Source organism: Camelus ferus, chromosome 9, assembly GCF_009834535.1.
Source record: "Camelus ferus isolate YT-003-E chromosome 9, BCGSAC_Cfer_1.0, whole genome shotgun sequence".
In the NCBI taxonomy this organism is placed as follows: domain Eukaryota; kingdom Metazoa; phylum Chordata; class Mammalia; order Artiodactyla; family Camelidae; genus Camelus; species Camelus ferus.
This window is the reverse complement of record NC_045704.1, coordinates 13471119-13493168: the sequence shown is the minus strand read 5'-3', so window position 1 is coordinate 13493168 and position 22050 is coordinate 13471119. Positions and strand designations below refer to the sequence as shown.

The following is a 22050-nucleotide window of genomic DNA, read 5'->3' as shown; positions in this document are numbered from 1 at the left end:
TGGCACCTGTCGCTTACTTTTTCCCTGACGCAGCAGCGGGAGTCGGATTCAGGAGGATGAAAAGTTCAAACTAGAGCCCCCGACTCCTAGGTCTGAGGGAGGAGGGGGCTGGGGGCACGTACTTATGGATGTGAGGGAAGAGTGATTCCAGAATAGGAACAAGAATGTTGAGGCTCATCAGTGTGTCCGACAGGCAGGAAGGTCCAGAAGGGGCTTGGGAACCCAGACTCCTGGGTCTGAGGGAAGAGACTGGACTATGGACTTTTGGGGGGGTCGAAGGGAGCGATGGCTGTTTCCCACTTGCAGGACTAAGGGCCTGATCTTTGTTAGAACAAGTCGAGTGTTCTGTCCTGATATGCGTGGGAGGCCCCAGTGTTCCTGGGTTGGATTACATGCGAGAGGGCAAGCTGAGGCCGTGGCTATAAATACCTCAGCGGACTCGGCAGGAGCCCAACGCTCCAGACAAGGGCCCTGATGCCTTATTCCGAAGAAAATCATCATCACTCCTGCTCCCGAGTCTTAACAAGTGAGGCGTTGCCAATACCACAGATACCTTTATTGCTTCTGGCGCTCAAGTCCTAAACCCAACTTCCCAAGGTCCCATCCTATATTACCCGAAAACTCAAACTCCCAGCATTCCACGCCGGGAAAAACCTACAACTCCCAGAAAGCTCTGCGCTCGGGCGGGCTCTAGTAGATGAATTTTCAAGGTTCGCGCGCTCGTTTGCTATTGGTTTTTCAAGGAGGCGTGGCTACAGGAGGTCCGTGGCGGTGATTGGCCGGCAGTTCCTGCTGCTCGAGATCCCAGAGGAGGCGGCGGAGCCTGCGCAGTTCACGGTGGAGGGCGTCGTCCGTCACTGGACCCGTGAGGCAAAGGCGCGAGCTGCCCAAGGGCAGGATGAGGGGAGGATGGGAGGAGAAGCTTTCAAAGATGTCTCCTATAAAACCGAAGAACACAGAGTTAAATTCTGCAAACGGGCAGGAGGCAGTAGTGTCGAGGAGAGCCTAGGTTGCGCCACTCCCGAAAGTAGGAAAAACGTAACCCTTTCGCAACTTCTGGAGTAGGATCCCCTCAAACGCTACTCTTGGAGTCCCCAAGCATCATGGGAGTTGTAGTTCAAACTATGAAAGGCCATCGTTGCCTGGGAAACGGGCGATGGAGTTGGGTTCTTGGGTCCGAGAGGAAGGAAGAAGGGCTGGGAAGTTCGTTTTACGGATTCCTTAGAGTGAAGGGGCCTGGAACCCGGACTTAGGTGAGGGGAGTAGTTTGTGGGGGAGGCTGGTGGCCTGAACCCCTCAGAAAAAGGAGCTGGGAACTTAAACTCTTGTATCTTGGGGGAGAATCCTATATCCTGGGATCCAGCACTTAGCACCTGGGGGAGGAGAGGGCTAGGAGTCCAGAATCCTGGATCAGAAAGAAGGAGCTGGGGCTATGGATTCCTAGGTCCCAAGGACAGAAGAAAGCTGACAGCCCTGATGCCTCTGTCCCCATTTCTCTTCACCTGTGTCCACAGCATCTCTCTCTGCAGGGGGAGGATCCCAAGCAGGTGGAGGACCGCGGCCAGGACCCAGCTGGTAGTGGCTGAGCAGATGGTGGAGCTGAGCAGGGGTCAGTGTTGGGTGGTCAGTTCGTAGGCTGCTCCATGAAGCCTGGTGGAAAGATGAGGTGAGAAATCTATGATCATTATGGGGCAGCTGAGAGATCTGAAATGGAAGGCCCTCCACAGAGAGTGTAGATGTAGTGGGTAGCAGTGGTGTCTGTGTGATGTCTTCCAGGCACTGTGAGGTCTAGTTGTCACCAAAGTGATGGTGGGAAAGGGTACACTCTCAGTTTTAAAAAAGAAAAATGTGCTTTGCTTCAGAATGCATAAGGAGGTAGGAGAAGGCAAAGGTGAGGAAGAAGCAAACTGACTATTAGTTTATATTATTGTGTACATATGTATTCGTTATTATAATAACCTACTTCACGGGGCTTAGTCAGCATTCAATGAGAAGGGCTAAACACAGTGCCTAGTGGGGAGGTTATACCTCAGTGGTAGAGTGCCTGCTTAGCGTGCATGAGGTCCGGGGTTCAATACCCAGTACTTCCATTTTTTAAAAAAAGTAAAAAAAATTTTTAATTATAAAAAATTTTTAATTATACTTAAAAAAAACCCACACAGTGTCTGGCATATAGTTTATATACAATGAATGTTTTAGCTGTCACATTCCTTGGTCCCATACCAGACTTCCTGAATCAGCAGGTCTGAGGGAGGGAGCTATTATTATTTATAAGTCCCACTGGGATTTACATGCAGCCAAGTTTGGACATGATGTGCCTGTCTTCCTTCCAGCTGCTAATGCATCACCTATGGTGTCTGAGCTGGGACTGTGGAGAACATGGAGTCCAAGGAGCAATCCAAGGGTGAGCTGAATACAGAGGATGGCTGAGTGGGGTTGGGGAGTCAGAGGTCAGGGTTCAGGAGTCACCTTGAGCAGGGAGGTGCGGGGCACACAGAGCAGGTTCACAGCCATGGAGAGTTTCCGGAAGAATTCAGTGGCGATGTCGCCCAGCCCAGCACCCTGCAGCCAGTCCAAGACAAGATCCAGGTTGGTTCGGATTTGGACAGCTCGAGACCACTGATAGAAAGGTCGGCCTTGACCTGTAGGGGAAGGGAATGAGAAGCAACGGGTGTATAGGGGATCTTGCCCTCCCACCACCCAGACCTTTCCTATCCTTCAGCTTGGGATCTAGAGCTTGCTGTCCAGAGTCCCTAAATATGTACCCTGAGCCTGTGGTGTGTCTGAATTGAATAGATCTCAGTGGCTCCCATCTCTGCTTCCAGTCCTTTTCCAGTCTGACCCTCACCTCGTTCCATCAGCGAGTTGAGAAGGGACGCATTGGAGAAGAAGAACAAGTAGCCGAAAGTCTGAGACACAAGGTCCGGGTGCAGCTCGCACTGGCTAGTCAGTTCCAGGGCTGCCTGGAACACGCCCAGGGTAGGTCTCAACCCCGGAGGCATGGCCCCCAGCTCTGCGCCAGGCCCCGGCAGCTCTGCCCCAGCTGTGAAAGGATTGCTATCCAGGAGAGCAGGCAGCGTTGAATATAGAGTCTGAGGAGATACAGAGATGCAAACAAGTGATCAGACTACAACTCCCTGGAAGCTTCAGGGCAGTAGAGTATGAAGATACTGGGGAGCTCCACAAAAGGCTTCTGCGAATTGTAGTCCATCTACTTTCAACACCCTAAAGGTCTCCATGAGCAAATCCCTACTTTCCAGATAGGTTTTAGCATTCATCAGGCCAGGGACACCTCAAATCTTAAGGGCTTTCCAGAAGTCTCTTGGGTATCTTAAGACCATCTCTGATGCCTTACAGGACTTGTAGTTCTCAACAGGGAAAGCTCAAGTAGGACAAAGGACATTGAACAAAGAGGCTCCCTTCAATCAAATAATTATTCATCCAGAATTCCCAAAGGAAAGGAAAAGAATGGAGAGTCAGGAAGTGGGAGTGGGGTGGCAGTTAGCCAGTGGAAAGTGAGATCAGGCCAAGGACAGGAAATGAGGTCAGAGCCAAAGAAGAAATAAAGCTACCCTTGGCAGGGATGTACAGGAAGTGAAGCCTTGGAGGAGAGGGCTTCACAAATCAAGGCTGATCAAGGAACATAGAGACTATCTGTCCCCAAGGATGCCCTTTCATTATACAGATAGGGAATCAGGCCCACCAGAAACCAGAAACTAGAAACCCTGAGAGTTCCAAGAAGCGATATTAAGCTCAAGGGAAGTGGTGGGGGACTGGGGCAGAAAGCAAGTCCTGCAGGATGGGCACTCCAGGGAGAAAAGGTTTGTGGCTCAGAAAAGGGAATGAACTCAGAGCTATAGGAAGTGAGGTCAACAAACACAGGAAGTGTAGCCTGATTAAAGCGATTTTGTTTAAATGATGGTACTTAGTACTGTTTGATCCATCAAAATCTATCTGTCTACCTATCTATCAAACTTACCAGTGACTTAAGAGTGGACTTAGAAAACAGCAGCTTGAGAAAGTGGTAATAGTGATATACCCAGACAGTGAAGTCAGCCAAGATGGGATGGTTACAAAGACAGAAAGAGAAGTCAGAAAGGCAGGAAGTGATGTAAACTCAAACAGGAAGTGGTATCAGAACACAAGGTGCTGGAGTGAAATGGGAGGTGATGTCAGAGAAGCAGGAAATCTTAGGAGGTCACATGGGAAGTGACATCAGAGCAATGTGATGTAGTTCAAACAGGAAGTTATGTTATGCTAAACAGGAAGCAGGTGTCAAGGCCAACCTTGGTGAGGTAGTAGACAGACTGCTGGAAGGTACACATGATGACCTCATCCAGGAGGGCCATGGCTTCGTCGCATAATTCCAAGTCATTGCAGAGCTGTGGGTCTGAGGACAGACCTAGGAGTGAGAGGGAGAACCAGAGGCTGGCAGGCAGAAGCCCAGGTCCCCAGGTGCAGGGAATGGCAGGAGGCTTGGTTGAGCATGGACCTGGGTCAGAGCTCACCCTCCTGGTCGGCCTCCTTCTCCATCTCTAGCACCTTCTCCTGCACAAAGCTCAGCAGCTCCGTGGTGTTTGCCATCCACAGCATGAGTGGCCGCAGCTCCACAGACACGGCCTCAGGGGTCAAGGTCACCTCAGGAACCCCCTCAGGGTGGCTAGGAAAGGAGGAAGGGACCTGTAAATCTTGCCCAACCTCCACCATAATGTCCAAACCCCGAGATCTGGGTCTAACTGGGGACAGAGTCCAACTCTCATTTCACAACTAGAAAAGTTGAGTCCCAAGGACTCAAGAAGCTTGCACGAAGACATGCATGGAAATGTGAACAGAGAACTGGATGCAAAGCCTGACCCGTACATCCCTCCAGACCCTTCTCCCCAGAGTTTCTCTTACTTCTCTGGCTGGCGGTCTCCAATTTCCTTAATCTTTTCCTGTGGAACAGTAAGATCAGAATTAAGGTGAGGGGGTTGAGGAAACAAGGCCTATGGGTTAATACCCTGGATCTTCCTTTTTGACAAAGACTGTCCCCACTTTTCAAATGGACTCTAATCCCCAAGCTTCAGAACAGTCACTCCTCTTCTCACCTTTTAAAACACACACCCCTATGATTATGAGTGGTCTACCTCCCTTTAGGTCCGCTTCTAGTCAAATGGAGTGTATTTTTCCCCACCCCAAAACTTCTTAAACCTTTTCTCTAAATAGGCTCTAGTTCAGTAGGATGGAACCTCCCACACCACCTCTGCCACCCCCATGAATGGCTTCTCCCTGGCACTTCCATCTGTTGGTCCATAGGTTTGTTCTTCCTCGCTTGCAAGAATGGTCTCGCCCACTATGGTCAGGGCCCACCTTACTTCTCACAATGGTCTCTTTCAACTTTTCATCCAATGGGATCTCTTCCCCTCTACCCGTCTCCCAGAATGGTTTCCTCCATAATCCCACAGCTGCAAATTTAGGTACTACTGTACAGCCTGTGGATGGATCCACAACTCGCAGCATCCATGGGGGCCCTAGCCCAAGCCCCCTCCTGGGGTATCATGGGAGATGTAGTTTCGTCCTGCCCAACTACGAAACTAAGGTTAGAGGTGGCGAGGGGACACTGGGGAAAGGACTTGGGGCGCAGATGGGGCTGGACGGCGGTTGGGGGCGCTCACCCAGACAGCCTCCTTGATGAGACGGGCCAGGCGGCCCAGCAGGCGCGGCAGGTGACCCAGCTCCAGCTCCCGGGCTGAATGCTGCACACACAGCGCCAGCAGCGTGGCGGGCCCCAGGGGTGGAAGGTCTCCGGCGCCCGCGGCCGCGGCGCGCACGATCTCGCCCAGCAGCGCCTCTTCCTCGCGCGGGCGGAAGCGCAGCACCGGCTCGCGGCCGTCCAGGTAGGCGGCCAGCGCTTCGCCGCGCTCCTGCAGGCCACGGCCGCAGAGGCGGCAAGAGAAGGCCCAGCCGGGGCCCGGCGGCGTGGCCCCGGGGCGCGCGGGCAGCCACGGCAGCCGCGCCGGCCCCGAGCCCCCATTGCGGGGGTCCTTGTACATGAACAAGAAGTGCTCGCCCAGCCCCAGCAGATCGCCCGGATGCAGCTCGGCCTCCCGCAGCAGGAGGCACCCGTTGTGCGTGACCGGGGCTCCCCGGGATGGGCGCACCATTGCCGGGGGCTCAGGGCCCGCGCGTACTGTGCAGTGACGTGGCAGGATGTCTGGGGCGTTGAGAAAGGTGTCCACATATGGGGCAGGGGACCCACCTCGAGCCGAGGAGTTCCCACCCCGGCCAAACACGTGCTGCTCCCGCGTCATCACATACACCACGAAATCCTGGAGGGAAAAGCGAAGATGCACTAAAGGACACCACTCCACGAGGAATGGATGCTTCCAAAGAGATCCCTTTCCCACAGTCGACTCTTCCATCAACCACATCTCTTGAATGAGCACTTCCAAGGAGATCTCCTGGGATCCCAAAGGACTCACCATTTACCCCCACCTCCCATGCACGAGTAGGCTCTTCAAGGGCAGTTCATATGGTGGACTGCCCTATAACATACAGCCTGCAGACTGGATAAGAGGAAACCCCTTTCTTGATACAGGCTCTACCATTTCTGTCTCTCAAAGAATGGATGCTTCTCAGGAGATCTTTCACCAGTGGACTCTCCCATCTTCTCACCTCCTGAATGGACTCCTTCAAGGCAATCCCTTCCTACAGTGGACTCTCCCATAACATCCAGCCCAAAGAACGTGTGCTTCCAAGAACACCACATCCCCGTTACTAAAATGCACTGTCCCACTACCCTCATTCTCAAAGAATGGACCTTCCCAAGGAAACCTTCTTCTAGGAACTCTCCCATTTCCCTGACGGTGGCCCTGTTTGCCCACCATTCCACCCCTGTGATGGAGGCTTTTCAAGACATTTCCCCTCCCAACAATAGTTTCTCTCAATATTCCCAAAGCAAGGAGTAGATACCTTTTAAGAGACTTTGCCTTTGAACAGTTTTCTTCCATTATCTCCACCCCATGAATGCACGCTTCCAAGGAGACCCACTTTCTACAACGAACTCTCATTTTTCCCTTCATGATGAATTCACTCCCAAGGTGTCCTCCTGCAATAGACTCATCTACTCCCCTCACTCCCATGATGGAGAATTCCAAAGATACTCTCCCTTCCATCAATGGATGCCCTCAACATTCTCATCCCCCCAAAAAAGACATCTCCAAGGAGATCTACATACAGTGGCATGTCTAGTAATCCCATCTTATAAACTGATGTTTTCAAGGAGACCTTCTTAAACTGGAGTGTCCCATTTCATCTACCAAAGATGTATTCTAGAAGACCCCTTCCTAAAAAAGACTCTCTTATCTGCATCCTGTAAAAATGGAAGCACTCAGTCTGATCCTCTCCTAAAACCCTTTTGTTCCCTATTCATGTCTGAGAGAACAGTCATCCAGATATTCATAAATCATAAATCTCCTTCCTACACTGAACTCTCCCATCACCTCTACCCATGGATGGACATTTCTAAATCCCATTCCTACAATGGATTCGCTCATCTGCCTTTCAAGAAAAATGGACCCTTCTAGTCTGACCACCTTCTAAAGACAGAATCTCCTATTTTCCATCCCTGTGTGGAGAAATGGAATGATCCAAAATATATGAACCCCTTTTTACAGTGGCTCTCCTGTTCCTTAACCCAAGAAGGTTCTTCCACCTCACCTACAGTGAACTCAGATTACAGACACCCATGAATAGACAAATGCAAACAAATTCCTTTCTACAAGAGATGAAACTTATTCCTGTTCCCAAGGAATGAACACTTTCAAGAAAGCCTCTTTCTTATCAAGAAATTTCTCATGAACCCTGCCCGAAAGAATAGATGTTTCCAATGTGTCTCTCTCTTCCCATAACATACTCTCTTATACTCTCAGGACAGATCCTTCCAACAGACTCACAGACATAGTAAACAATCTTATGGTTACTGGGGAAAGGGGGTAGGAAGGGATAAATTTGGGAGTTTGAGATTTACAAATGTTAGCCACTATATATAAAAATAGATTTTAAAAAAAGTTTCTTCTGTATAGCACAGGGGACTATGTTCAATATCAATATCTAATAACCTTTAATGAAAAAATATGAAAATGAATATATGTATGTATATGAATGACTGGGACATTGTGCTGTACACCAGAAATTGACATGTTGTAATTGACTGTACTTCAATTTAAAAAAAAGAAAGAAGAAAGAAATAGACTTAGGATAGATCCTTGCAATTTGACCACCTTTCCAAAATAGAGCCTCCCATCCTCCACCTTGTCTGGAGGGATGGACTGTTAGAAGATATACAAAACCCTTCCTACAATGAACTTGCCCTGTCCCCTTGCCCCAACAAGGAGGAATGAATTCCAAGGCAAGCTCTTCTCTGAATAGTTTTAACCCCTCACCCATATACACAGCCAAGCCACCTAACCCAATTGGCTCCCTCTCTGACAGTGAAAATGGAACTGTTAAATAAACTCTATCACTTTCCAGAGTGGGCTGTTTCCAATGATTCCAGTGGTACCTGTTGAGTGTGGCTGTGCCACTGTTACCCAAAGGTGGACAACACCATAAGAATGATTCTCCTAATCACCACACACACACACGAACATTTCCAATAATACATTACATTTCTATTAATGAAATAATATCCCACTGACCCCCAACCACTAATCCTTTCTCCCTCTCTGCTCCCCAACACTTTAACAATTCTCCTACTGCCACCCAAACATGTAAAATAGAAGTGTCAGCACCACCTGCCCCCATCAGCAATGGTCAAATCGTTCCAGTGTAAACCATTAGCTTAAAAAATGATTTAGCCCACTCTTCACAAGAAAATATAGGCTTAACCAGAACAAGATCCCAGACATCAATCAGACTATCTACCTCCCTCCAGAATATACTTTTCTCTTACTCTCCCTCAGGAAATAGAGGCTTCCAAGAAGATCGTTCTAAAATACTGGCTCTTTCATTCTCCCTGAAGGTAGACAGTGCTTTCCACCAACTTTGAACGAAATAAATCATTCCTTACCTGTCCCTCCAGTGAAATCCTTATCTGCCATCTATTCTCCAACATTTCCACTCTCTGACAGTATCTCCTGCTCTGGAACCTCCCTGGGACCACACCTTCCAGCATACCAGAGACTAATGCGGCCCAAGGAGTTCTGGGAGTTGTAGTTTTGTCTCCCTTCAACAGAAGGGTGGGGCATAAATCTCTCCCCGTAGGAGAGGCTTTGCTTACCTGAGCGTCCTGGTAGCCCTGCAGCAGCAGGAAGTAGGGGCGATTGCTGGGGGCCTGGATGAGGCACTGGGTCAACTGATCGAAGTCTCCGGGGTCTGCAGGTCCGATTTGGGCGTCAGCTGCCCCTGGGGCCATGCTAAGTGCCTGCTGCCTACGCTCCTGCTGCCTCCTCCGCCGCCCCTGCAGACTGAGCTCCGATACGCTGCGCCGCAGGGATAGGTTTTCGGAGCGTTCCTTGCCCCCGGACCCAGCCGGGGGTCCGGACCCCGACCCTGGGCCAGGACTGGCCAGGGCCGCCCCACCCGACGCCGCCCGGGAGCGGTTCTTCTGCGGCCGCCACGAGGCGGCGCCCGTGCCTGCGATGAGAGATGGAACATGATGAGACAGACTGGAAAGAGATAGGGAGAGATTATAAAGAGAGAATTGGCTGCAAAGAGGTGAGGCTGCTTACCACATCTAGGTTTTTGCACTTGCTGTTCCCTGTGCTTGGAACACACTTCCTGCCTGATTCCTACCCATCTCCTTAGGTTTTTGCACATGCTGTTCCCTGTGCCTGGAACACTTCCGGATTCCTGCCCACCTGATTCCATCTTGCAGTTCCAGCTGCTTAGTTTATTCGTTCTTTCAGTTAGTATTTTCTGAGCACCTACTATGTACCGGGCACTGTTCTAGGCACTAGGGACTTCTCAATGAACCGAGAAGATCCTGCCCTCAGGGAAACAAACCACCTCCTCTTGAACACCCCTAACATTCCAAGTTGGAACATTGAATTCCTCCAGGGCCCTAAATAATGCGTGGCCCACAGTAAGTGTTCAATTAGTGCTTTTGAGGGGGATAAAAAGACAATGATGCCGTTCTTTATCGAGCGCCTACTATGTGCCAAGCCCTGTGCTAAAACCCTATACATGATTCCATTGAATCTTTGCCTAGGATTCTGCTGTGTTTAACTGGCAAAGAATGGGTTGGAGTCCAAGCCTGAGTTCAAAGCCCATGAATGTATCTGATACACCAGCGCATCTCCCAAGGGGAGACTCAGGAACAGAAAAGCTGTAAGAAGGCTACCTGAGCAAACTCTATCCCTATGAGCCAGACCCCACCCCTGCCAGGCTCTGCCCTATATTTGCTATTTCACATACTGGCACACCTCCTGTTCCAGGCCCGGCCTTCTCAAAGACCAAGCCTCCGAGTAGCCTGGTCCTTGGCCTTTACAAATACCTCTTTATTTCCCGTGCACTACCCTCAAGCCCCTGCTCACTTTGCAGCCAACCCAGCCTAAGGTCACCTGCCCCAAGGCCCACCCCTGAGGCTCCGCCCATTCTTGGGCCCTGCTCTAACGGCCCATTTCCTCATTCTCCAGGCTATTTACCCTTGTAGGCTTCAACCACAAAGGCCCTGATCCTCACTAACCACTTCAACCTACTGCTGAGAGGCCTCTTGACACCAGGACCCGCGCCACCAGCATCTGTCCCGCCCAATACCTCTGGCTACTTGTTACTCCATTTCGCGGGCCCCGCCCCTGCATCGCAGGCCCCGCCCATAGGCTCTGCATTTATTCCCAGGTTATCATCCTCTGGCCTAGCCCATCTGGCCGACCTAGGTCCTGTCCCAGTTCCACCTTCCACTTGATCCAGTGCTATAAGCCCCGCCCATCCCCAGTGGGCCCCGCCCCTAGTCGGCCATCCGGTTCCCCCGGCCCCCTCGGGCCCCGCCAACTGTAGCTCCGCCCACTAGTCCCAGCCGATCCCTCCACTAGCTCCGCCCCCAGAGTCCAGCTAACAGGCTCACCATCGCTGTCCGCCGCCCCGAAGGCCTCTTGCTCCAGACGGCGCGCCTCCTCGCGGCCGCGCAGCTCGAAACGCCGCGCCCAGCCGGGCCGTGCCCGCCACAGCTCCTGCACCAGCAGCGGGCGCTCGGAGTCGCCCAGCACGCGCAGGTGCTCCGCCCGCCACTCGCCGTTGCCCACGGCGCCCGCCGCGGGCCGGCCCAGCGCGTCGCAGAGCGCGAAGGCGTCCACACAGCTGCTTTCGCTGGGGCCGCCGCCGGGGCTGCCGGCCAGCCCGTAGCGCTCCAGCGCCTCGGCCACCAGCTCGCGCGCCGTGGAGCGCGCCGTGGCCAGCACGCTCTTGTAGTTGGCGCCCGAAGCCAGCCCCGCGCCGAAGATCTTGAGGACCCCCGGGGGCGCCGTGGCGCGGGCGGCCAGTGGAGGCTCGGGGGCCACGCCTGCCGCCAGCTCCGGCAGCTTCTTCTCGCTGGCCCAGCGCTGCGCGGATCCCGGGGTCCCGGGGCCTCCCGCGCCACCAGACCCCGTGGTCCCTGTCCCCGAGCCCCGGAAGAGCTGAGAGATGCGCTTGGCGCGGCTCCCCGAGGCTCCCCCGGCCGCCTTGACCGCGCCCACTCGCCGCAGTTCCACGTGCGGCGGCGGCGGGGGTAACGGCTCGCTGCTGCGGCTCCCCGTGTCGGAAGACGAAGACCTGGGAGCCCACCAGGGAGTGCAGACACAGGAGAGAGATCCAGAAAGACACGCAGAGTCGAGGGTCAGGGGTTAGAGAAGGAGGGAGATGGACAAAGACCCAGGTTGCGGGGAGAGGGGGGACAGAGACCCAGAGATAGTGGGGGACAGACACCCACAGAAAGTTGAGAGATGGGGGTGTACGGAGATGGGGGTGGGCAGAAGCCAGAGGCAAAGAGAGAAAAAGAAAATAAATAAATAAAGGGGAGTCCCACAGAAGGAAATCCCAAGAGGTGATCAGGGAGGGGAGGAAGGAAGGTGAATCAAACCACTGCTCCTTCTGTGTCCGTCCCCATGTCCATCCAGCCTAAGCCCATCTCACCAGGCCCTATGTCACTGGGTCCCACCCTCCCCTACGGCCTGCCAGCCCACTTGCCCATTCAGGAGAGGAACTGGGACCAGTCCTTCGAGGATCCCTGACACTACCCTGTGCAGGAACTGGGTCATAAACAGGGAAGATTGGGAGGCAGGTGGGGCAGGGGCCAGAGTCGTGAGGAGGTGGGCACTCACTTGACAGAGGCAGCACTGGGCCAGCGCCGCCCCAGCTTGGCCAGCTGCTTCCTGGGAGAATTGATCCACAGGCCCACGGGGAGATGGAGCTTCCCGAAGCGGGGACTTCCACTCTCCTTTCGCTCACCAGATAACATGGCCCTACGGGAGGGTGGATAAGGCCCCAACTCTTGAGACCTTGAGAGGTAGGGGGTTGGTGGAGGGGGACCTGGACTCCTGGGCCAGAGGGAGGAGGGGGCTGGGGCTCAGTCTCTGGAGTCTGGGTGCAAGAGAGGGATGGGAGCCTGGATTGCTGGTAGCTGGGATGGAGGGATGGCTGGGGACTGACTCCTGGGTCTGAAGGAGGAGGGTCTGGACTCCTGGGTCCCCAACTCTTACCCTGCTTCGGGTCCCGGCAGCACCCGGGGGCCTTGGCTCCGTTTGCCCTGGTTGGTTCCTGACCCCGCTGCTCCTGTACAGCCTTTGCTTCTGCCCCAGCTCCCAGCACTGGGTGGGGGACAGGAAAAGGCAGAGGAAACCCGGCAGGAAGAGCGGGGAGGGGGCGTCCTGTGAGGGGACCGGGCCTGGGGGAGGAGATCTGGGGAGGGCTGGCCCTGCCCCACTCCTCGATTCTGGAATTACATCGCAGCCAGTTGGCCCCTTCCAGGACCCAGAGGGCCCGGCTCCCAGCCCCTCCTCCCTCAGCCAGAAGACCATCCCCAGACTTCTCCTCTTGGAGAACCAAAAGTTACAATCAGTCCGGAGGAGTGAGTCAGATACTTAGACAACCAGATAAATTTTTATTTTCTCCCTGATTTATCGGTCTTTTCTGCTGAAACCCCGGAGTCCTGAGCATCTCCATGGCCAGTGCTGAACCAGGAGGACTTTATGAAATCGATCACTTTCCCAGACCCAAAGTAAAGTATCCTGGAAGAGGGTAGGGGCACAAATAGCGGGAACAGGTTAGGTCCTAAGTGAGTAAGGAACATCCCTCCCTGCCTCCCTCGGTTTGATCTTACTCTAGCAATTATCTAAGCTTCTCTCTCCTAGGTAAGCCCCTCTCCCAAAGGAAGTCAGTGCTCCTGGGCTCCCAGACCCCCTTCTGCATTAGATAGTAGGAAACCCCGCGCCTCACTCCAAGCCCTGCCTTCTTCAGTGGGCGGCTCACGCGGTCACAACGCCAGCTATCAGCACCACAAAGCCCCAGATCAGCAGCCCCACGAGGCGGCTTCTTAGCACATTCTCGGGCTTCGAAGACTGTGACTGGAGGGTTGTGGACGGCTGGGGGCGACCCAGAGTCACCTCACCCGGTGCCATCTCATCCTGGGTTTCGGTGTTTGGTGATGGTATCTCCTCCACGATTCTTTTGGGCAATACTGATAGAGGAGGGGTAAGGAGCAGTTCTGGGAGGGTGGGTAGGTCCCGCCAAGGCAAGCTCTCCCCATGGCAGCCCGCCCCAGGACCCAGGCCCTCTGAGACAGAATCATGCCTCTAATTGCGTGAAGCCCCAACACACCCAGAGGGAAGCCCTGGCCCTGTGGCCAGAGGCCACACTCTGGGCAGGAAGCCACACCCTCGTAGCCTGAAACCACACCCCTACAGGAAGTTATGCCCCATAGGCCATGCCCCTGAAGCTGACGGGCCCTCAGCCTTAGGACCCTGAATTCCCCTTCTCTCAACTGACCTGTGACACGAAAATGGATGATCGTGGCTGGACTGGATTTCACAGAACCCAGCTCGCAGCGGTAGATGCCTGCATCCTCTGGACTCACCATGATCTTGGTCAGGGTTGGCTGTATCCCCTTGGACATCAAGGTCTCAGAATTGTTCCCCCAAACCTAGACCCAAGCTCAAGGGGTCACAGAGGCCTGGGGAATTCAGGTGTTGGGGGGAGTACAGGGGTGAGAAGATCATGGGACTTCAGTGGGGAGATGGGAGTCCAGGGTGTACGAGTTAGGGCAGGGGTCCCAGGGGGTCAGAAGAAGCCAGACTTGGTAAGTCATGGGTCATGGGCATTGTGGATCCAGGCTTGTGAATTCAGGTGCTGGGGGTTCATACAAGCCTGATGGACTTGGAGTGTAAGCGAAACAGGAGTTCGAGGGCCCCACCCTGTAAAAGCTGTAATCGGTCAGGCCTTGAGAGATTTTATGCCAGTTGAGCTCACAGTCCAGGATCATATCTTCCATTTGATGGACCTCGACTTTGCGCTCTGGGGATAGGGGGTTACTGTGGGATGCTCTTTCACTGTCCTTGGCCCTTTCCCAACCCCCTTCCACTTGGTATCGCCCCGCCATTTCTCGTTGTCTGACTCCAGTCTCCGCCCTTTTTAGAGTCGGCCTCTCCTCTGGCTCCGCCCCTCATACGCCAACCCCTCCTGCTGGGGCGAAGTCTCTCACCTCCGCAATCCAAGGACTTTCGACAAGCGTGAACCTGCTCCTGGCAGGTACTGCACCAGATCAGAGGCTGCAACATCAAACCTGAAGGGACAGGATCAAGGAAGCGGGGCTAAAAGGAGAGGGCAGGGCCAAGGGCTGGAGCTGGGTCGAGTGCTGAATCCCTAGGTGGGGCTCGAATGCAGGCCTGTAGGAAGCAGGCTCTACCAGGCTCAGCAAAGCATACAAATAGAATATGACCCGTTTCCCAAGAAATCTGAGGTGCAGAAGGAATAGTGGAGACCAAGCAACCTCTCTGACACAGAGAGAAAAAAAACACAGACCCCAAAGAGGGAGGCTGGATATTCTCGGGGCAGGGATAAGGGATGGAGGACCAGTTTCCATAATCCGGACTCACCACATTTGTTGGGACAAAAACCTGCCTCGGAAAAGAGAAAAAAACAAAACAAACAAACAAAAAAAAAAGAGCATCAGATTTCTAAGTGAGGGGGGAGGGTATAGCTCAGTAGTAGAGTGCTTGCTTAGCATGCATGAGGTCCTGGGTTCAATCCCCAGTATTGCCATTAAAAAAAAATATAAACCTAATTACCTCCCCCACCAAAATAAATAAATAAAAATAAACAAAGGATTGTTAATTTTTAAAAAAAGTTTCTAAGTGAAAGGAGATGAGAGAAGGAGGCAAAGGAACAGGGTAGGGCTGGGTCTCTTGGGTTGAAGGGAGGAAGGACCTGGGAGCCTGGACCCCTGGGTCTGAATGAGGAGAGGGTTGGGAGAGCTAAGGGATTGGAGTCAGAGAAGCAGAAGGCTGGGGACAGGGACTCTTGGACTGCGGAAGAAGAAGGCTGGCGTGCCCAACTCCTATCTTCTCTCACCCTCTTTTTGAAACTGAGCAGCGTAGCTGGCAAAGGTATCCTTTGCCAGGTGCAACATCCACAACAGCTCTTTCACAAAGAGCTGACCTAGGAAGAAGAAGGATGACACAGAGTAGTTCAGCGCCCCTGCCCCTCCCAGGCATAAGTTACAGGAAAGCTGGCCTCTGTCGACAGAGCCTGGCATTCAGCTTTTGGGTCTTCTTGGGAAAGGTAAAATTTAATGACCACATAACATAATGTTAGTCACTGGGCTAAGAAACACCTGGGTGAAGGCATTGTCATGGTCTCCGTTTGAGAGATGACAAAGCTACCAAATTTTTTCACTCAAGACCATACAGTTAGGAAATGGCAAGCCAGAACTGGAAGTGAGGCTGTCTGGCTCCAGAGCCCAGTACCTGACAACCAGACCAGGTGTCACCAGCAATCTCTTCCCTGAGCGATTCTGGAGGCCCTCCTCTGTCCCCTCTGTGCATTTACCTTTTACATCGCTGTCTGTGACACGTTTCATATCCTTCAGCAAACTCCAGGATGCCTTTTCTAGTGTTGGTTTATCTGGGGAGGGGGGTGGGCGGGAATAGAACCCCAGATTCCAAGCTTCATTGGCTCATTGGCTCACCTAGTCTTAGAAACTACAATACCAATGGGCCCAATGGGCAAGGATAGGCCTGGTTAAGGGATTTTTCCTCTGCCCCCCGTTGCCTTCTGGGAGTTGTAGTCTTAGTACATAAAACTGCAGGATTAAGGATAGGGGAAATACTGTATTTGCCAGTCCTGGAGAGCCCCAAAATCTGCATCCCAGCTTTCTCCATTCCCAGGAAAATCTGCCTCCAGCCCTTTCTCCCCTGCACCTCCCGGCAATCCTAGCCCCAGAACCCTCCTTTCCCAGAATCCAGGAGTATGCACTCCGCCCTGCCCTCACCGACGACCCCCATATAGGAATCCTCGTCAATCGGCAGATTCTTGAAATCCTCCACGGCTTCCTTTACCCTTATCATCAAATTTTTGTGATCTTTGGCCTCCAGGTGGCCAGGCAGGTAATCCGTCTCCAAGGAGTTTAGAGCTTCCACGACCTTTGGATCACACATGACACAGCCCCAGGCAGGAAGCAGACAGGCGGTCAGCGCCACCACCAGGAGGGGAAGCCACCGCTGCCCCATGGTGGCCCCAGTGCTCAGTTGCCGCCGAACTCCAGGGTGAGTCCTCTTATCCTAAACCGAGGAGGTGAACGCTAAACGGAGAGAAGCTCTTCCCCGAGACTAATGGAGTCCCAATTTGCAGGGCGCACAATTCTCGTTAGGAAACGGAGTCTCAATGCACCCTAAAAAGCCGCTGCTTGACCTTGATACCTGACTGTTGTATCCTCGAACACTAGGGTTCACTGAGGAGTCCAGGTTCTGAGGGTCTTTAGAGAAGACGATCAAGCCACGTCTTTCCACGCTTTTCCCACGACTAAAATTAGGGATTTTGTTTTGCGAGGGTGAGGTTGGTCGCGTGGACTAGAGCTTTTGGTTGGGATCACAGTCACGGTTCGCCCCTTACTACTAGGAACTCCCACAGCCTCCACATTCTCGCTACTCACGTGGGACCCCGAATTCCCAAGAGATATTTCCTAGGGTTTCCTCGGCCCCGCCCAGAAGCCCAACTCTTAGTCTGATTGGACAGCAACATACGGAGGCCCCGCCTATCGCTCCATGATGTCACAGAAGCAGCAGCCTTTTCAGACTAGAATTTTGCCAGCATCTACCGCAGGGAGGTCCCCTGTCAGCTCTGGTTTCCAGAGCCAAGGAAAGGGCTTCTAGCCTTCAGTCTCCTTCCCTTTCTGCGCCCCAGGACCCAGGCTTTTGGCTAGATGCCCAAGGCCCTTTGGAAACCCTGTCGTCGAGCTACGAAAAAGCGGGAAATGGCCCTTTCTAGCCCTAGGACTAGGACTCCCAGAAGGCTTCCGGGTCTTTTCATAGCAAATTACCGCAGCCAACCCCATAGCTTCATGGGAAATGTAGTTCAAGAAATATAAACTTTGCTCACTCCCTCCTCCATCCACCTTCTCTCTCTAGTCTCTAGGGTTGGATGCCAAGGTCCCAGAGGAAAGAGAGGACTGGGAACCAATACTGAGAGGCTCTGAGAAAGGCATTGATGTTCCAGGACCACAACTCACACAAGTGCAGTAGCAAGAGAGCAATGTCCCAAGATATGAGTGATGAGAGTCCCCGAAATTTCCACACCTTTACTCCTCCTCACTCACACACACACTCATGCACACAAGACTCCAAAAAACCTGCAGAGACAGGTTGGTAGTGTGGACTTTTAATTCATACCTCCCTCTTTCCCGCCTATGGCAGCTGAATAGAGAATGGTCCCCCAAAGCTCCCTGAGAAGACTAGAAAAGAGCTTCGATTCTCAAACAATTCTGTAATAAAATCTACCTCCATTCCCTTCAAAAAGCATCAAAGGGGTCCTGAAATCTGAGCCAAGAATCACATCACATCCTCTTTGGCCAGACCCTGTGCTGCTGCCTGGGTGGGAGCCCAGTCTGGGGTCTGCATACCTTCTGATCTTTTCATCTCTGACTTGCCTGAAGCCAGGTTCAGTGGTCCTAGAAGTTCAGAGGCAGATAGGGGTTGGCAAAGGGCACAGTACCTGCAGCTTTCTGAAAGCCCAGAGGGTACCCTTATGCCAGCTGACTGTCAGTAAATTGACCTCATCATCTCTTGCATCCTCACTACAAAGGAGAAAACTTCCTTAATTGGGAGAGGCAACATGAACTCGGCACCAAAGTGTGCATGCCTACCTTTGGCAGTTTTTGAGCTTCAAAACAAAAAGCCCCTAGATTTCTGGAGAGCCTTGCCCCTTAAGCTGCCACTCTCCCTTTCCCCACCTCCCATGTTTTAGCATATCTGTAGTTTTTTCAGGGGCTGAGAATTTGGGTCCAGTTTCACTCTGTGCACAAACTTTCCCAGCTACAGATCGTTTACCTTCCATCACTTTCTAAAAGTGGTGAGGTGTTGCGCCCCTGGTTGTATCTTCATTAGCTTCTTTGCCAAGGTTATCTGGAATTCCAGAATCCCATCCCCTCTGAAAGGGCTCCACAAGTTCATTACAGGCATTAGAGCTGACTCTCTCTAACGCAAATCCCCCCTCTAAAATCACTCCAGAAACACCAAAGGGGAGTTGGTAAATACTTGCTGTAGAGTAGCCACGAGTTTCTTCAGTCCTGATGACCCAGGGAAGGAGAAATATCTCTTCTAGAAAAGACCAGGCTGGTCAAACACTGGAGCAGGCAGTTCTCTGCTCCTAGGGGTGGCAGCCATCTAGAAGCACTCTGGACAAGGACTGAGAAGAACAGATAGGTACTGTGCCTTCTAGAACTGCCATGAGCTTCTCCAGACATTGCCAGCCATCATGAAAAGATCTGCCAGTTCTAGAATGTTCAGGCAGTTGCAGAAAGCCACTTCCTTTTTTTTCCCCCCTCAAAGTCTAGCCAACTAGAATCACTCTTGAAATGAATGTCCACCTGCTGAAGGACCACAAGCTCCTCCAGAAGCTGCTAGGCTTCCAGAGGCACATAACGCTGATTCCAAGTTGGTCAGGCTATTCCTGAAAGCTTCCCTGCTGCCCAGCCTACATGTGGAGTGGAGACAAGTCTGCATTAATGCCCACCCACTCAGGCAGGAAGGCAGCCTTAGGTTTAAAGATTTTCAGGAATTTGGAGTTAGGCAGGGTGAAGTTGGCCAGGTAGACAGTGTCTCCACCAGCCAGGTAGGCGGCCCAGAAGCCAAAGGTACCAATAGTCATGATGGTGTGGTTGCACTGCACGAGGAGAGCAAAGTCCTTACCAGGGGCATCCTCCTGCCCATTCCCAGCAAAGATCACATCCCCCTGGGAGGTGTCAATATTTTTCCGGCACCACCCCATGCCATTGCTGGTGACCACAAAGATAGGGGCTTCATGCCGGGCCCGGAACCAGTCCATAGCCTGCTGGAGGTAAGAGCGGTCTCCCACCACACCCTTCCAGCGGTGGGGCATCACCTCCAGATAGTCCCCCCGGCGCACGTGCACACCCACGAAGGTGCTCGGGCGCTTCCCGGTGCGTCGCAGTCGGAGTCGACTCAGTAAACGCTGGGCCTCTTGCCTGAGGTAGTCGTGCAGGGTGAACTCGCGGAGGATCTGTTCCCGGAGATGGTGGAAGAAGGTCCAGGAGCAGGGGAAGCCGGTGAGCTTCAGCCAAGGCTCCTCCAAGTGGGCGTACTCCTCCGACATCCAGTCGTGCAGCTCGAGCTCCCGCCAAGGCGCGTGGCGGTCCACCTCGGGCGCCAGCACGGGCAGGGTGATGCGGAACATGGGGGCCAAGGCGGCGTGCATAGCGGGCTGGATGAAGGCCTGGCGACCGTTGAGCTGGGCCAGGGCCAGCAGCGTGGCGTACTGCCCCATCTGGTTCCCGAACCGACCATCTGGGTAGATAGTCCAGGTTCCTGAGGACGAGGCTGGATGCTTGGGACAGGAAATGGAGGCGTTGGGGTTTATAGGCGTGCCCGACAGGCAGAAGATGGCCACAGGGGATGTCACCAGGTTATAGTCTGGACACAGGGCAGACAGGTCCAAGGCATCATGAAGGAGATCTTGGTGGATGTGGAAGAAGAGGATTGCAGCAGAAACACAGACCAGCAGGAAGGTCAGACAGAGGTGACGGCGGCTGGGGGCCCACATGTCTGCAGGGGAGGAAAAGTGAATGAGTAGGTACTCAGAGCTTGAGGTTGGATATCAGGGGAGGGAGGCCTGGGGAAGGAGGAAATAATGGGTTTGGACTCCTGGGTCCAACGGAAAAGGGGATCAGGGCTCCCAGATCTGAGTTAGGAGATGCTGGGGCCTTGGAATTTCAAGGCATGGGAGATGGTGAAAATTTGTGGTTTCCAAAATAGCAATTGTCCATGACCCACCACCTTGTCCTCACATCTTGAAATCTCAGTCTCCCAGGCTGTAAGGTGTAACTGAGGTTAGACAGTGTTCCCCCAGCTCCTTTCTCCATGTACCTGTGTGTGAGGGGGAAAGTCCATCACAGAGGTGACAGGAAGTGACAGGCCAAGTCCAACGTGAGAGGCTGGAGGCCCGGAGGAATTCTGATTCATGAAGGAGCAGGAGTTGGGGATTGGGGGTGAGGGAGACTTCCGGGGTCGTAGGGGGTTAGAAGTTGAGAGTGAGCCTCTTAGGACTGAAGATCCAGCTCCTGAGTCCGAAGCATCCGCATTTCCCACGTACCTGAACTCCTGGCTGATGGCAGATCCACAGTCGCCTTGGCGTGGCTGGAGCGCTCCCTCTGCAAGTGCAGCCCACATCCGGCGGCCCCCGGAACACTGCACTCAAGGCTCCCTGGCCCAACAGCCCTCCCCCTCCAAGGCCGCCTCCCCAGACTGGCTGCGAGGGCTCGGGGAGGGGAGGTACGAGAGGGAGAGCGGTCCGGAGGTTCACAGCCTCCGCCCCTCCCGGGCCAAGCAGGTAGCTCGGAGGCGGAGCCCCGCCCCTTCCCTGGCTGCGAGCCTGACTCCCCGGGCTGGGGTGACAGCCCCCGCCCTCTGAACCCTCCCCGGACCGGGAGATCCGCGCTCCAGCCGCCTCATCCCCGCAACTGGCCAGCCTGGGGCAGCCTACTTGGCCTCCCAGCAGCCGCATCCTTCCGTGGACGTGGAGATCTAGTGCCAGCTGCAATGCTGGACCCAGATATTCTGGTCCATCGACCTCTCCTCTTCCCCTCCAGTTCTGGGTTCGGCCATCCGCCCCGGGTACCTGGATGCGCCGAGTCTGGACACGCCCCGGTGACTGGGGAGGACCCGGGCAACTGGTCGTGGCGAACAGCGCGATCCTCCGCTCCCTCCTCGGGGTGGGGCGGGGGCGAAGTGGGATGCAAAACCTGTTTTCCAGGCTGCTGCTCCAGCGGATGCAAAACCTCCTCCAGCTCTTAGGGTTTCGGCGCGAGAGCCTCCGGCGCGAAAGCGTCCCGGCGCCCACCAGGGGCCGCTGATTCCCCATGCGTCCCGTCCACCCACAAATCAGAACGTCACGGCTCCCAGTCTCTCCTTTGGGGGATCTTGGGGTCTTACGCCTGATTGCTGCTTTCTAGAAGGGCACGTCCCGGAGGCGGCTTCTCCGGAGGACGGGAGCCGAGAAAGCAAGAATGGAAGAGTTTCTCTTCCCCGCCTCCCGCAGGAACCGCAGCAGCTGCCGCCTGGAACAAAAGCGGCGCTCCTCTGCAGACCTGAAGCGCTTTCCCTTGTCGAAGGCCCCTCCCCACCCGCCCCCACCCTGGCCAGAGCAGTCTGATCATTGCCATTCAAGAAATCAGATCCAGGAATTGGACTTGGCTCCCCAGAAGTTTGACCGTTATTTCCCCAGAACCAGGACTCCAGGTTGTGAAGTCCAAGCCCCAACAGTCAACTTCTCGTTCAGATCTGGTGTCCAATCTCTTGCACCCTTAGATTCTGGGAAATTGCCACTCCCCCCGCCACCCTGATTCCCTTTGAGATCTTGGGTCTAACT

The 22050-nt window shown here is 53.7% G+C and overlaps 3 protein-coding genes and 1 long non-coding RNA gene across 19 annotated transcripts; 1 reads left to right on the top strand and 3 right to left on the bottom strand.

Annotated features, from left to right (window-relative positions):
* Nucleotides 1-534: 534 nt before the first annotated feature.
* On the bottom strand, nucleotides 535-12790 carry RASIP1 (Ras interacting protein 1). 2 transcript variants are annotated; one of them, XM_032485590.1, is made up of 12 exons: nucleotides 12657-12790; nucleotides 12279-12419; nucleotides 11045-11730; nucleotides 9260-9615; nucleotides 5655-6308; nucleotides 4897-4934; nucleotides 4509-4660; nucleotides 4287-4402; nucleotides 2849-3092; nucleotides 2470-2642; nucleotides 1503-1650; nucleotides 535-938 (listed from the first exon to the last, which is right to left on the bottom strand). In XM_032485590.1, exons 2-12 carry the CDS (start codon nucleotides 12413-12415, stop codon nucleotides 739-741), a joined length of 2904 nt encoding a protein of 967 aa, XP_032341481.1. In that variant the 5' UTR covers nucleotides 12416-12419; nucleotides 12657-12790; the 3' UTR covers nucleotides 535-738. The 2 variants fall into 2 exon arrangements, with proteins under 2 accessions (XP_032341481.1, XP_032341482.1); XM_032485591.1 differs by having other exon boundaries at nucleotides 4287-4390.
* On the top strand, nucleotides 1530-3920 carry LOC116665658. Its single transcript, XR_004322274.1, has 3 exons — nucleotides 1530-1666; nucleotides 2334-2404; nucleotides 2826-3920. It is a non-coding gene; the product is annotated as an uncharacterized LOC116665658 (long non-coding RNA).
* Nucleotides 12791-13031: 241 nt separating the features above from the next.
* On the bottom strand, nucleotides 13032-17116 carry IZUMO1 (izumo sperm-egg fusion 1). 13 transcript variants are annotated; one of them, XM_006173854.3, is made up of 9 exons: nucleotides 16442-16950; nucleotides 16000-16074; nucleotides 15523-15609; nucleotides 15048-15068; nucleotides 14654-14734; nucleotides 14366-14466; nucleotides 13942-14095; nucleotides 13426-13633; nucleotides 13032-13184 (listed from the first exon to the last, which is right to left on the bottom strand). In XM_006173854.3, exons 1-9 carry the CDS (start codon nucleotides 16677-16679, stop codon nucleotides 13058-13060), a joined length of 1092 nt encoding a protein of 363 aa, XP_006173916.2. In that variant the 5' UTR covers nucleotides 16680-16950; the 3' UTR covers nucleotides 13032-13057. The 13 variants fall into 13 exon arrangements, 6 of the variants coding, with proteins under 6 accessions (XP_006173916.2, XP_032341517.1, XP_032341515.1 ...); XM_032485626.1 differs by having other exon boundaries at nucleotides 13942-14059; XR_004322271.1 differs by adding an exon at nucleotides 17102-17116 and having other exon boundaries at nucleotides 13043-13184; nucleotides 13426-14095; nucleotides 16442-16592.
* Nucleotides 17117-17810: 694 nt separating this feature from the next.
* FUT1 (fucosyltransferase 1 (H blood group)) lies at nucleotides 17811-21794 on the bottom strand. 3 transcript variants are annotated; one of them, XM_014561234.2, is made up of 2 exons: nucleotides 21301-21794; nucleotides 17811-20228 (listed from the first exon to the last, which is right to left on the bottom strand). In XM_014561234.2, the coding sequence occupies exon 2, from the start codon at nucleotides 20224-20226 to the stop codon at nucleotides 19141-19143; it is 1086 nt and encodes a 361-aa protein (XP_014416720.1). In that variant the 5' UTR covers nucleotides 20227-20228; nucleotides 21301-21794; the 3' UTR covers nucleotides 17811-19140. The 3 variants fall into 3 exon arrangements, with proteins under 3 accessions (XP_014416720.1, XP_032341520.1, XP_014416716.1); XM_032485629.1 differs by lacking the exon at nucleotides 21301-21794 and adding an exon at nucleotides 21166-21297; XM_014561230.2 differs by lacking the exon at nucleotides 21301-21794 and adding an exon at nucleotides 20776-21159.
* Between the last annotated feature and the right edge of the window lie 256 nt (nucleotides 21795-22050).